This window comes from Dendropsophus ebraccatus, chromosome 5 (genome assembly GCF_027789765.1).
Source record: "Dendropsophus ebraccatus isolate aDenEbr1 chromosome 5, aDenEbr1.pat, whole genome shotgun sequence".
NCBI classification, from domain to species: Eukaryota; Metazoa; Chordata; class Amphibia; order Anura; family Hylidae; genus Dendropsophus; species Dendropsophus ebraccatus.
The window spans coordinates 152,630,370-152,643,163 of NC_091458.1; the positions used below are offsets into that span (position 1 = coordinate 152,630,370).

At 46.1% G+C, this 12,794-nt stretch overlaps 1 protein-coding gene across 1 annotated transcript; it reads left to right on the forward strand.

Moving 5' to 3' along the window:
• Nucleotides 1–866: 866 nt before the first annotated feature.
• MRPS15 (mitochondrial ribosomal protein S15) lies at nucleotides 867–12,382 on the forward strand. The gene is made up of 8 exons (XM_069972650.1): nucleotides 867–1,073; nucleotides 1,343–1,396; nucleotides 4,771–4,846; nucleotides 6,371–6,419; nucleotides 7,171–7,255; nucleotides 10,217–10,275; nucleotides 10,960–11,151; nucleotides 12,171–12,382. The coding sequence occupies exons 1-8, from the start codon at nucleotides 950–952 to the stop codon at nucleotides 12,276–12,278; spliced, it is 747 nt and encodes a 248-aa protein (XP_069828751.1). The 5' UTR covers nucleotides 867–949; the 3' UTR covers nucleotides 12,279–12,382.
• The last annotated feature ends 412 nt before the right edge of the window (nucleotides 12,383–12,794 follow it).

Here is a 12,794-nt window from a genome sequence, read left to right on the forward strand (position 1 = left end):
CAGGCCATCAGATACAATAAAAGTTATACATGTTATATATCGTTGTAATCATAACGACTTGAGGAACATGCATAACAAGTCAGTTTTACCATAGGGCGAACGGCGTAAATGCAAAACTCCCCGAAATCAAAACAAATTCGTTTTTTTTTCAATTTGACAGCGCAAATGATTTTTTTCCGGTTTCGCAGCATATGTTATGGAAAAATTATGCCTGTCATTGCAAAGTACAATTGGTTTCGGAAAAAATAAGCGCTCATATACGTCTCTAGGTGAAAAAATGCAAGCGCTATGGACTTTTAAACATAAAATGGAAAAAGCAAAAGCGCAAAAAACGAAAATAGGCTTTGACCTTAAGGGGTTAAAATCGCCTGTACTATTGATTTCTGCAAAAAAAAATGTAAACGACAATTTGTGTGACAAAAAATCTATAGGTGAAAAAATACAAGCGCTGCGGCCTTATGAATATGACTAAATGAAAGCACAAAATCTGTTTTCCTGCGGTTTGTTATGTTCGGAGCCCTAGGGAGTCCTGGATCCAGTCACAGGGACATTTGATTGGTCCAGATATTGATACCTTTTTGCTTATTTATTTCTCCCTTTTATTATATTAATATTTTTTAAGTCTAAAAAAATTATTGAATAAAAAACAAACTGGAAATGGCCCAAACATAAAAGTCCCTGTGCTGTGGCAGTTACGCAGTGTGTGTGAACAGACACATACAAGCAGCTGCAGCCTCCCCCTCGCCCTCCTCCGTCTTACTGATAGATAGGAATAATAAACGACTGCCGAGAGAGCGGCCCAGTGCGCAGCCGCCACACAGCCTGAGCGCGGGGAGTGACGTCACTCGGCCGCGCCGCTCTCCGCGTCTGCTGCATCTGCGATCGATTGTCTCTGCCTGGACAAGATGTCTGCGCCCTTGTGAGTTGTGTCCGTGACCGCCGGCTCGGGATGTTTGCTTTACGGTCAGCCGTGGGCTGCGGGATCAGGTCAGGGCTGAGTCTAGTATCGGCTGGAAGACCAGCATCCAAGTTTCAGTCATGCTTCGGAGAGACGAGCAAGTCGCTGGCCGCAAGTATGTGTAGAGTGGTGCTGGGTGCATGCATGGGCGCCGTTATATTATATCATATATAGATATGTGGGGGTGTATGATCCTCTAGTGCAGGGGTAGGGAACATGGGCTCTCCAGCAAAACTACAACTCCCATCATGCCTGGACAGCCATTGGGATGATGGGAGTTGTAGTCTTGCAGCAGCTGGAGAGCCCAGGTTCCCTTCACCTGCCCTAGTGACCTGTGACTGTTCATGGCTGACCGTTATGTAACCTGCGTCTCTTATGTTTCAGGGGCCGGAGGTCTCCTCCATCTATCCAGGACGTACGCCACAGCCAAATCCAGTGGTCAGTATTGTAAGCTCCATGTGCAGGTCCTTATACTACACTCTATCAGTCAGATCTGCAGGTTATTAGGCTCCTCCCCCCTGCCAGGACTCTGACAATAGGGCGGGCCGGTAAACCGTGAAAATACTGATACCGTCCTTGGCGTCGGTTAACCGACCTCAACTCTGCGGTATTTCTCATCCAGCGGTCCTCTCGCGTCGGGGGCTCCTACCCTTCCTGGTTTATTATATTCTGCCGCCTGGGGGGCGCACATATAGTGGATCAGGGCAGGGGATGAGAGATCCAATGCGTCCATGCTATGACAATTTGAAGCATTGTATCTCCTCCACACACACACACACACACACACCCACCCCCGCCCTGGACACACATGCTTCTCTCCCGGCCACCACCTCTCTCAGCCGCTGACTCGTCCCACATACTTGGTACTGAGCACACATGCTCCCCTGCGGGACATTTGCGCATGGAGGTCCCCAGTCTCTGGAGGAGGCCGCAGGGACCAGGTGATGCCATCACTGCAGGTGCTGGAGCTGTACAGTGGGATCAGGGGGCGAAGTGCAGACCCCCAATTCCACTCTACAGCTCCAGCACCTGCAGTGATGGCATCACCTGGTCCCTGCGGCCTCCTCCAGAGACTGGGGACCTTGGTGTGCCAACAGCAGGGGAGCGTGTGTGCTCAGTGCCGGGTATGTGGGACGGATCAGCGGCTTTCTGGGGCGGAGGGAGGTGACGGCGGGGAGAGAAGCATGTGTGCCCAGGGTGTGTGTGTGGGGGGGGGGGGGAGATACCATTTATGTGCCCCTTTCTACCCAGGTCCCCCCAGCTGCTGCCACCCTGCCCCAGTCATCCCTAACTGCCCCAGTCATCCCTAACTGCCCCAGTCATCCCTAACTGCCCCAGTCATCCCTAACTGCCCCAGTCATCCCTAACTGCCCCAGTCATCCCTAACTGCCCCAGTCATCCCTAACTGCCCCAGTCATCCCTAACTGCCCCAGTCACCCCTAACTGCCCCAGTCACCCCCAGCTGCTGCCACCCTTTCTAAGTCATTCCCAGCTGCCCCAGTTCTAATTGCAACGTCCCCTCTTCTTTGTGATGCACTGCCACAGTTTGGGGCGGGCTCATACAGAATTCATGGGGCCCCATGCAGTTTCTTTGCTATGGGGCCCCATGAATCCTAGCTCCACCCCCAGCTATCTCTTGTGATCCCCTGATACACATGAAGCTCAACTTAGCTGAGTCTGCATGTGTTTTTAATGGAAATGGGAAGAAGTCTGTACCAGCAATAAGGGGTGGGGATCTGCATAGCTTTATACCTGTATATACATGTCCTGTAGTGTGTACATAGCTGTGTACCCATGTAAACATGTCCAGGTCTCTGCTGAGACCCCCTAATAATGACAATAGACTAAATGGCACAGCCTTGGGTTGCTGCTAAGTAAGTTTTTTTTACTCTATTGAAAAAAAATATCCCCAGGTTGGCACGGTCAGGTGGGTGTGGCTTACAAAGGGGCGTGTTATAATTATCGTTACCGCAGCTACATGTATTATTAACCGTGATATTGATTTAGGTCAATATCACCCAGCCCTAGCGGGGACTATAAGAGAATGCAGTTCTGCAGCTCATTGGCCCAGATTTATCAAAGTGTGCCATAACTTGCCAACAGCAATCAATCACAACTCCGCTTTCAGCTCAGTTTATTTACACCCTTTGATAAATCTCCCCCATTGTTTATACACTCATTTGGTGCAGAATCACGTCTCGTTTGATTCTGGGTGTAGACGCACACTAGAAAGAGTACCTGCAGAAATTCATGCACCAGTCCGCAATTACATGGCCAGCAAAGTAGATGTGATTTAAAAAAAAAACACTTTTTATATGTGATAGGGGCCTGTGTGTTTAGTCTGCGAGCAAGCCAGTAGTAGTATGCTCTTAGCGCTGCAACATTTGAGCACTTGGCATTTGATTTCCTGTGGCTGCAGCAGTTGGATGCCGCCCTAGGGTGTCCTGGAACACATGGATACAGTCATAGGCCATAGGCTTTACCCATGTTTTCCTGGCAGCCCTAGGGTGGCATCCAGCTTCTCTAGCCACGAGAACCCGAAACGGAGAATGTTGCCGAAGACTGAAGGCATAGGACCCCTGTTCTTATGATTGGTGGGACACCCAGGACTCAGACACACACCAGTGTGAATAACGACTCATGTTTTTGTTTCTGGGGAAACTTCTGTAAAGCAAATCTGAACTCGCCAACTCCCCTCCAACCATTGGTGACATTCAATTGCTGACAGTAAGGCTAAGTTCACACTACGTTTTTGCAATCTGTTTTTTTTCATCCTTTTTTTGCAAAAAATGAATGTAAAAACGGATACATTTGTGTGCATCTGTTATGATCCGTTTTTCCATTGACCTCCATTATATAAAAAAAAAAAAAAAAAGGATCAAAATGGATCAGTTTTTTTTTAGCATACACAAAAACGTATCTGACCCTACTTTTGTGTCCGTTAAAAAAAAAAAAAAACGGATTCGGTTTGATTCGTTTTTTTTTTTACAATGGAAGTCAATGGAAAAACAGATCAAAACGGATGCACACAAATGCATCAGTTTTTTTCATCCATTTTTTGCAAAAACGGATTGTAAAAACATAGTGTGAACCCAGCCTAATTCCTTCTGGGTCGTGTGACTCTCTGTGAATTCTCCTGGTACTGTGGTTGAGGTGAAAAACGTTCTTTTATTCATGAGCAGCGGTGTCGACGAACCATGGCCTAGCGTGTCTGTGCCCTAGGCCTGCAACGCCTCTCCTCCTTCTTCTTCCCTCCACCCTTGTCTTTAGTTCCACTCCCTGGCCATATTTCTTGATTTCAGCCCAGGTTGTAATACTGCACATGCGATGGAGCAATCAGAAGTGGACACACTGAAGCAGTCAAGTTCTAGGCTATCATGTCTACTGCGCCGTCTTCAGTGGAGTTCGACATCTCTAATTTGTGAGAGATACAGGCTCCCCTGGCGACGATGGCGCAGGTTCACTAGGCATGATAGCCTAGCACTAGAAGCTTAGCTAGGTCCAATTGCTCCAGCGCATGCTCAGTATTATAACCTGGTCTGAATAGAATAAATTCGTCCACGGGGCGGAACTAAAGGGAGGAAGAAGCAGGAGAAGTATTGCAGGCCTAGGCCACGCCTCATTGACACTGCTGCTCACGAATAAAGAAAAGTTTTTCACCCCAACCACAGTGCTAGGTGGATTTTGAGTCACAGGACCCGAAGGATTTACTGTCAGCAATCGATTGGCACAAATTGTTTGAGGGGGGAGGGGGGGGGGGGTTGAGTACAGATTAGCCTTAATGGGTTATACAGATTTGTCTTTTATTACAGGAGGGCCGAGCCAGCTGGATGACCTGCCTACTACAATGTTAAAGAAGGAGTATCAGGGAATAGAAAGTGCAGAAGGGTAAAGTATCTGTTGGCCTTAACAGTCAACAATGCTAGAAGGCAAAATACAAACCAGACATTTTATTTAAAGCGTACCTGTCACTAAGAATAACATGTCATAAGTTAATGATCACAGTGGGTCTCACTGCTTAGACTTGCTGCAATCAGTAGATATAGCCAGGGAGAGAGTACGGCAGCAGTGTGATTCACTCCCTGACTGCTCGCTAACTGACACTTAAGGGTATGTTCACACTGAGCAAAACAGGCGGAATTCCACAGCGGAACTTTCTGCTGCGGAATCCCACCTGTCTGTGTCCCATAGCCCGTCTTTGGGAGAGGTCCTCCACAGCCACCACTTTCCGCTTAAAGAAGTGACTTGTCGGCAGCGGAGGAGCGCACGCCCTTTCATTCACTCACAGCAGGATTCTGCTAGGTGTTACCTTACAATGAGCTTTCTTGTGCTAGTTGCTCTTTGTAATACTGGAAAGCCGCACCACTTTTGTACATATTTGTAATTTACTTTTATTTTTATAGGACCTGTCCCAGTCTCCTATATGGGACAGTATGATAACAAAATAAGGATAACAGCATACCAAGGCAGTTTCATAAAAAATAAACTCCTTTATTCCAGCATGGCAGCATATGTAGCGATGTTTCAACCTTTGAGGGTTTTTTTTTTGTTTTTGTTTTTTTTCAAGCATTTTTGGAAGAAAAAAAAAACTCAAGGGTTGAAACATGGCTAGGTATACAGAAAAAAGTGACAGAAAGTGAAGACACCGTTACGGCCAATATTCGTCTTGTCTAATAGAAGGCAAAAATCAGCCGACATGAACAATGTCGGCTGATCGTTGCAGTCGTTTGTCTTTCAGCATGTTGAAAGACAAACGACTAATATAGCAGCGATCTGCTGCCATTGCTCGGCGGAATAGGAGCGGCGGCAGCAGACATCTTCTTTAATGCTATGGGCTGCCCGGACGATCTAGCGATCACCCGGGCAGCCCTCCCCCCACAGCTTCTTGCGGCCCCTCTGCTCTCACCCGCTCGCTGCTGACGTGTTTAATAGCGACTGACAGCACTCAGTGTAATAGGGGCTATAGGCTAAAAAAGTAGAGATGAGTGGACTTATAATAAGAACCCTGAGGCTGCCTGGAAAACATGCATACAGCCTATACGGCATCCATCTTCTGCAGGCTGCGGGATTTAGATGCCGAGAGATCAGGTCCTTACTGTAAGATCATTCATCTCTACTAAAAAGGGTAAAAAATTACACTGGGGAGCGGCTGATTTTGTATGGATAGTGTTGGAATAGGGGCGTTTATTATGCCGCAGCTCTGCTATTTATTTATTTATTATAAATGAGAGATCCCCTTTAAATGGAAATTGCAGAGAGAGAAAAATATCAAAACAACCAGCGCCAGAAAGAAACTGAAAACAAACCCTTCCTGCATGTATTCAACCACTGTGTGCCTATGTGAAATATCTATCTATCTCCTATCTATCTATCTTTGGCATTGCCTCTGTACTAACTCTTGTTTCCTATCAGGGTCAGTGATGTTGTGAAGCGATTATTGTCTCTGGATATGGCAAGTCAGGTCAGTGATGTGTGTGTTCCAGTATTAGAAAATAGTTTTTCTTTTAAGGGAATTTGTCAGCTGCAATTCAAGTTCCAAACTGCTGAAACTGTTAGATAGCTATAAAGGGGCACTCTGGCAATATAATCTTTTTCTTTCAATTCAACTGGTTTCAGAAAGTTATATTGATTTGTGATTTTTTTTTTTCTATTTAAAAATCTCTAGCCTTACAGTACTTATCAGCTGCTGTATGTCTTGCAGAAAGTGGTGTATTCTTTCCAGTCTGACACACTGCTCTCTGCTGCTGCTCTGGACAGTTCCTGACATGGACAGAGGTGGCAGCAGAGATCAGTATGTCAGACTAGAAAGAATACACCACTTCCTGCAGGACATACAGCAGCTGATAAGTATAGGAAGACTTGAGATTTTTACATAGAAGTAAATTACAAATCTATATAACTTTCTGAAACCAGCTGTTTTGAATATATATATTTTTTTGCTATAGTACTTTTTACAATGCTATGGACTCCATTCTCGCAGCGGACTGAAAATCCATTAAGAGAAGGGAGTGCCATAGACTTTAATAGTAATCAGTATCACTGTTTATTTTACTGTGAGAAACATGCAGTGGGAAATCCCCTGCGATCTTTGTAATTTTTGTTCTTATTTTTTTAAAACCCGTAACTTTGAATAGATGGTCAAAAGCTAATGTATTAGGAGACAATGTGGTGCGAGTATATTGTATTATAAGTAGTTTGCTTTATTTTTCCAGTCTGATAAACTGAAGATTAAAACTCAGCAGCTGGAGGATAAAGTGCGGAGGAGCCCTGATGACCGTACATCGATGGAAGTCTACAGTAAGTGGGAGGCCGCAATCTGTCATTGTGACCAAACTACAGATGATAGGTGTATAGAGATGAGGACAGCTTATCAGCTAATACACAGGGGTCAAACTCCGGGCTGTCCAGCTGTTAGAAAACTACAATTCCCATCATATCTAGACAGCCAAAGCTAAAGCAGGGGGAAGTTGATTACAAGTATTAACTTGCCTCTCCCCGTGCCTGCTGTGAGCGGTGGGACTGGCCTCGGGACCCCCGCCAGGCTCTGAGATCTCCAATGCTGACACGACACTCAGCCAGTTAGTAACTAGGATGGGACGCTGCTCCACTTACTGATTGGCTTAGCAGCCAGTCTGTCAGCCGGGACAGGCCATCCCGCTCAGCCAATCAGTGCCCTGCCCTTCTGTATACACTGATTGGCTAAGTGGGACATCAGTGACCTGGGAGCCAGAGAAGCAGATGTGAAATCCGCAGTACGTGTGCAGCTGCCCTTAGGGTATATTCACACGGGCGGGCTCGCAGCGAGATTCTCGCTGCGAGCCCGGCAGGTCCTGGCAGTTCCCATACACTACATACTTGCTGCGGTCTAAACGACCGCAGCGAGTATGTAATTATACCGCCCTTAACCCCTTCTGCTCCCCCGCTGTGTATATACTTTACCTGTCCTCGCTGCACGGGTCCGGCGTCCTGCTCTCCTGTCCGGCCAATCAGTGTGTTGCCCAGCCACAGCCACTGATTGGCCGGGCGGGAGAGCAGGACGCCGGACCCGTGCAGCGAGGACAGGTAAAGTATATACACAGCGGGGGAGCTGGCCGGGAGCAGAAGGGGTTAAGGGCGGTATAATTACATACTCGCTGCGGTCGTTTAGACCGCAGCAAGTATGTAGTGTATGGGAACTGCCAGGACCTGCCGGGCTCGCAGCGAGAATCTCGCTGCAAGCCCGTCCGTGTGAATATACCCTAAAGGGGTAATTTGCTCAAAAATAACTTTTCATATGTTGCTGCCCCTGAGGAGAACATAGCAAACAGCCTATTCTTACCGTTTCCACACTTTTCCAATCATCTTTGGGTCCCTGGCTGAGCAATCCGGCCTCTACTTCTGAGACGGACTTGTCTGGGGATAACAGCCCGCTTAGCCAATTACTGTCCGCGGTGCTGTCCTGTCTCGGCCAGTGATTGGCTGAGCAAGCTGTCACCTTCAGAACTTGAGGTGGGATCTCTCAGCCGGGGACTTGAAGATGATGTAAGAGGACATCAGGAGAGCACGGAAAGGTAAGAATAGGCTGTTTATGTTATCCCCCAGAAAAGCAACATATGAAAAGTTATTTTTGAGTAGAATACCCCTTTAAAGGGAACCTGTCACCCCGGATAGGCCATCCCTGGACAGGGCCCAGCATACGTACCTGCTCCTGCGCATCCCGCTTTCCTCCTGCTGCAGAGATCTGGCCGTCGGCTCGTCTACACGCCCAATTTGCAAATGAGCGGAGATGAGTCTGATAGGGCGCAGATGACCCATAGGAAATTACTGCTCCATCACTGTCCCTATGGCCATCAGACTCATCTCAACTCGTTTGCATATTGAGCACTCAGATGAGCCGACGGCCAGTTATCTGCGGCGGGAGCGGGACACGCAGCAGCAGGTATGTCCAGGGGTGGGGTGGCTTCAGCGGGTGCTGCCTGAGGTGACAGGTTCCCTTTAAGTTGGCAGTAATGAACATGCTTGTGTAACTTACAGTAATCTTTGGTATAGATAACATGCAATTTCCTTTTCCCTTGATGGTCTGATCTATTTCAACACATTACTACTTTAGGAGAAGTCAAAAAACTTCAGACTTTTGCAAGGTAAAAAAATTGGTGTGGGATATAGCAACGTCTAGCATGGGCCCTCTCAGGGTGCCCTCACACACATTTTTTGTCTTTTCTGGGATTTTAAGGCAGCGTGATGCCAGCCCAAAAAAAAAAAATCCTAAAGTCAAATGTTGAAAGAATCAATTGACTTCTAATGAGCACCAGAAAAAAACACCTATACTAATATACAATAAATTGAAAAAAAAAACGTAAGAAAAACTGCCAAAAAAAAACGCTTTTAGGGTAGCTTCACACGTACCAACTCGCAGCGTTAATAACGCTGCGAGTCGGCTAGGTTCTGGCAGATCACTTTCACTACATACACACAGCGGTCAGAACGACTGCTGCGTGTATGTAATTCTGCCGGCCGCTTAACCCCTTCAGCTGCTGCCCGGCTCCCGCTCTGTATACATTACCTGTCCTCGCTGCACGGGGTCCCGCTGTCCTGCTCTCCCGCCCGGCCAATCAGTGGCTGCGGCAGGGCAACACACTGATTGGCCGGGTGGGAGAGCAGGACGCCGGGACCCCGTGCAGCGAGGACAGGTAATGTGTACAGAGTGGGAGCGGAGCAGCAGCTGAAGGGGTTAAGCGGCCGGCAGAATTACATACACGCAGCGGTCGTTCAGACCGCTGTGTGTATGTAGTGAAAGTGATCTGCCAGGACCTAGCCGACTGCTGCGAGTCGGTACATGTGAAGCTATCCTTAGGGTGCCTTCACACAGGACAGATCTGCAGCAGATCCCTGCCCTGTAATGTCTATAGGCACACTGATTGGCTGAGCGGGACATGCAGCTGGCAACCCCCGAAGCAAGCCGGATCGCGGAGCAGGTGATGTATAAGGTCCGTCCGGCTGGGGGTTAACGGGGCGGTCTCCTGACATACTGGCAGCGGGATGGACAACCCATGGACATGTCTGCCCATAGACATTACAGGGCAGGGATCCGCTGCGGATCCGTCCTGTGTGAAGGCACCCTTAGGCATTTATTTTCAGCCATGTGTCTGATGGAAACCTTATTCTAGTGGTTAGAGTTTACTTTCTGATACAAAGCTCCAAATCCCCTGCAGACATAGGATGGATTTACCAATAGTCTGTATCTCATCCCGATTTGCTGATGTGTTTCTGTATTTTCAGTTGCTACTTTAACAGCTCGGATCCAAAATTATAAGGAGCATCTTCAAAATCATCCAAAAGTAAGTCCATATAACATACATACACATTATATATATATTTTATATGGTTTTTTTTTGTAAAGTTAATTATTATTATTATTATTATTATTATTATTTAAGAAAATTTGCACATGAAAACAATACAAAATAGAAATATAAAACCAAAAATATTCTTCATTCAGGACCATACAAAAATCACAGAGCATCGATGCTTCACTTCACCCAAATTATCCCGCATAGTTTATACCCATCAGACCACCCTATTGCCCTCCCACCCCTCCCTCCTCCTTTGGATGGGAGAGAAGAGAAAAGAAAATCTGCCTGACAAACCTTTTAGGCTCTTTGCTCCAGCACCATCCTCACCTCTATACAAAGCCCCCATCTGTAACAGTGCCCGCTTTTATGCCCCCATGCATTCATTAGGCTCAGTTCAGCCCTGTTTGCTCTTGCAGAGTAGAAAGACCACAATCTATACCCTAATATAGTAAATAAGCCCAATCCTTGCCTCAATATAACGGATAAGGCCCCCTTTAGTAGTCCTGATGCTCTGTGCCTCCATACAGTAGTTTGGCCCCTCTTTGCTCCTCCATACAGTAGTTAGGCCTTTGTATGTCCAGCAGTGGTGTTTGCTATGCATTACGAATGCTGTGGAAACTCATTTCTTTATTCCTTTTTGCTTACCTTTTCTGTCCTATACTTTCCCAGGATAAAGCAAACAAAAGGCGGATGCTAATGTCCATAGATCGGAGGAAGAAGCTGCTCAAGGTCCTGCGTCGCACTCATTACGATGCTTTTGAGCACGTATGCACTCAACTTGGCATTGAATATACTTTCCCTCCAGAATACTACAGACGGGCAACAAAAAGATGGATAGCAAAGAAAGCTTTCTGCTTGCAGGTCTGCCTCTTCTTGCTGGAGTATATTATTATATGCAGCTATGATCTGCAGAAAGTTGACTATACTAAGTGTTTAAAGGGGTTATCCAAGGTTAATTTAAAAAAATACAGCTATTCTAGGAAAAACAGCGCCACCCCTGTCCTCAGGTCGAGTTTGGTATGGCAGTGCAGCTTTATTAACTTCAATGGAACTGAGCTGCAAAACCCAAACAGAGGACAGGAGTGGTGCTGTTTCTGGAAGAAAGCGGCCATGTTTTGCTAAGCCTGGACAACTCCCTGCACAACTTTACAACTCATTTATTTTATTCTAACGCATCCATAGTTTTAAGTCTATGACTCCTACGCTGTGTGATGTCCTGGTTGCAGATGCTTTGTATTCTGGTCCTGCTGCTATATTTCATCATCTCTTCATGCACAGTAGATGATTTTCACCTGTCCTCCACTTTTTAGTAACTTTCTAAATATGTGTAAGAGGGAACAAATGGACGTGAATGTGATGGCAGAAGAAGATGCATTGTTACTAGTCAATTACCATGAGACACACAGCGCCACATAAGTGCTATATTCCTGATTAACTAATAGAGTGGAGAGATGAGAAAAATATTGCTTTCATATCATCTGGTGCTATACAGATTAGTAAATTACTTCTGTTTAAAAAAATCTCCAGACTTCCAGTACTTATCAACTGCTGTATGTCGTGCAGAAAGTGGTGTGTTCTTTCCAGTCTGACACAGTGCTTTCTGCTGTCACCTCTGTCCATGTCAGGAACTGTGCAGAACAGCAGCATATCCGCCTAGAAATCCTCTTCTGCTCTGGACAGTTCCTAACATGGACTGAGGTGGCAGCAGAGAGCGCTTTGTCAGACTGGTGAGAGTACACCACTACCTGCAGGACATACAGCTGCTGATAAGTACTGGAAGACTTGAGATTTTAAATTGAAGTCAGTTTTGTTTGCAGAAAATTTAATAATTATTTTGGCCTCTTTGATGCTCACACATTGGGACTTTCTCTTAATTACAGGTATTTAAGGAAGCAAAGAAACTGAAGGAAAAAGAACTGGAACAAAAGAAGCCGCGTGCTCCTAAAGCAAACCCTCCCCTTTATGTTTTCCCGCAACCAACAAACTGAATGTGGAATCGGATGTCGCTATTGTATAAGACCAAGGAATCACAGATGAAAGATCTGCTTCTTATGCTTTAAGTGTCACTGTCGTTTCATTATTATTATTATATATATATATATATATATATATATATATATATATATAAAAAATTTTTTTTTTTTTTTTTTTTTAAAGAAATGAATAGTCCAGGCGATTTTAAGAAACTTTGTAATTGGGTTTATTAGGCAAATATGCCATTATCTGCATTCAAAAACACTTTTCCCAGGTCCCCCCCCCCTCTCTCACATTCACTGCTCATTATCAGGAAATCTCGACTCTTTTACATCAGTCGAGCCCTGTGTAACCTATGGAGGGGGGAGGGGGAGGAGGGAGATTAGTCACCAGCAGAGAGCAGAGAACAAAGGATTACACAGCGGAAGCTGCATGAAAGCCGGTATTCAGAGGTCAGAGAGGTCAGTGCTGACATCAAAGGAGATTGCCGTGCCCTGTCTGTACTATGGAGGGGGGAGGAGAGAGATTAG

Excerpts from the sequence above, each read along its gene's own strand:
- MRPS15 (XM_069972650.1), top strand. The coding sequence starts at position 950 with ATGTTTGCTTTACGGTCAGCCGTGGGCTGCGGGATCAGGTCAGGGCTG. Across the intron at positions 1,397-4,770 it reads CGCCACAGCCAAATCCAGTG|GAGGGCCGAGCCAGCTGGAT; the intron begins GTCAGTATTGTA and ends CTTTTATTACAG. Across the intron at positions 4,847-6,370 it reads GGAATAGAAAGTGCAGAAGG|GGTCAGTGATGTTGTGAAGC; the intron begins GTAAAGTATCTG and ends GTTTCCTATCAG.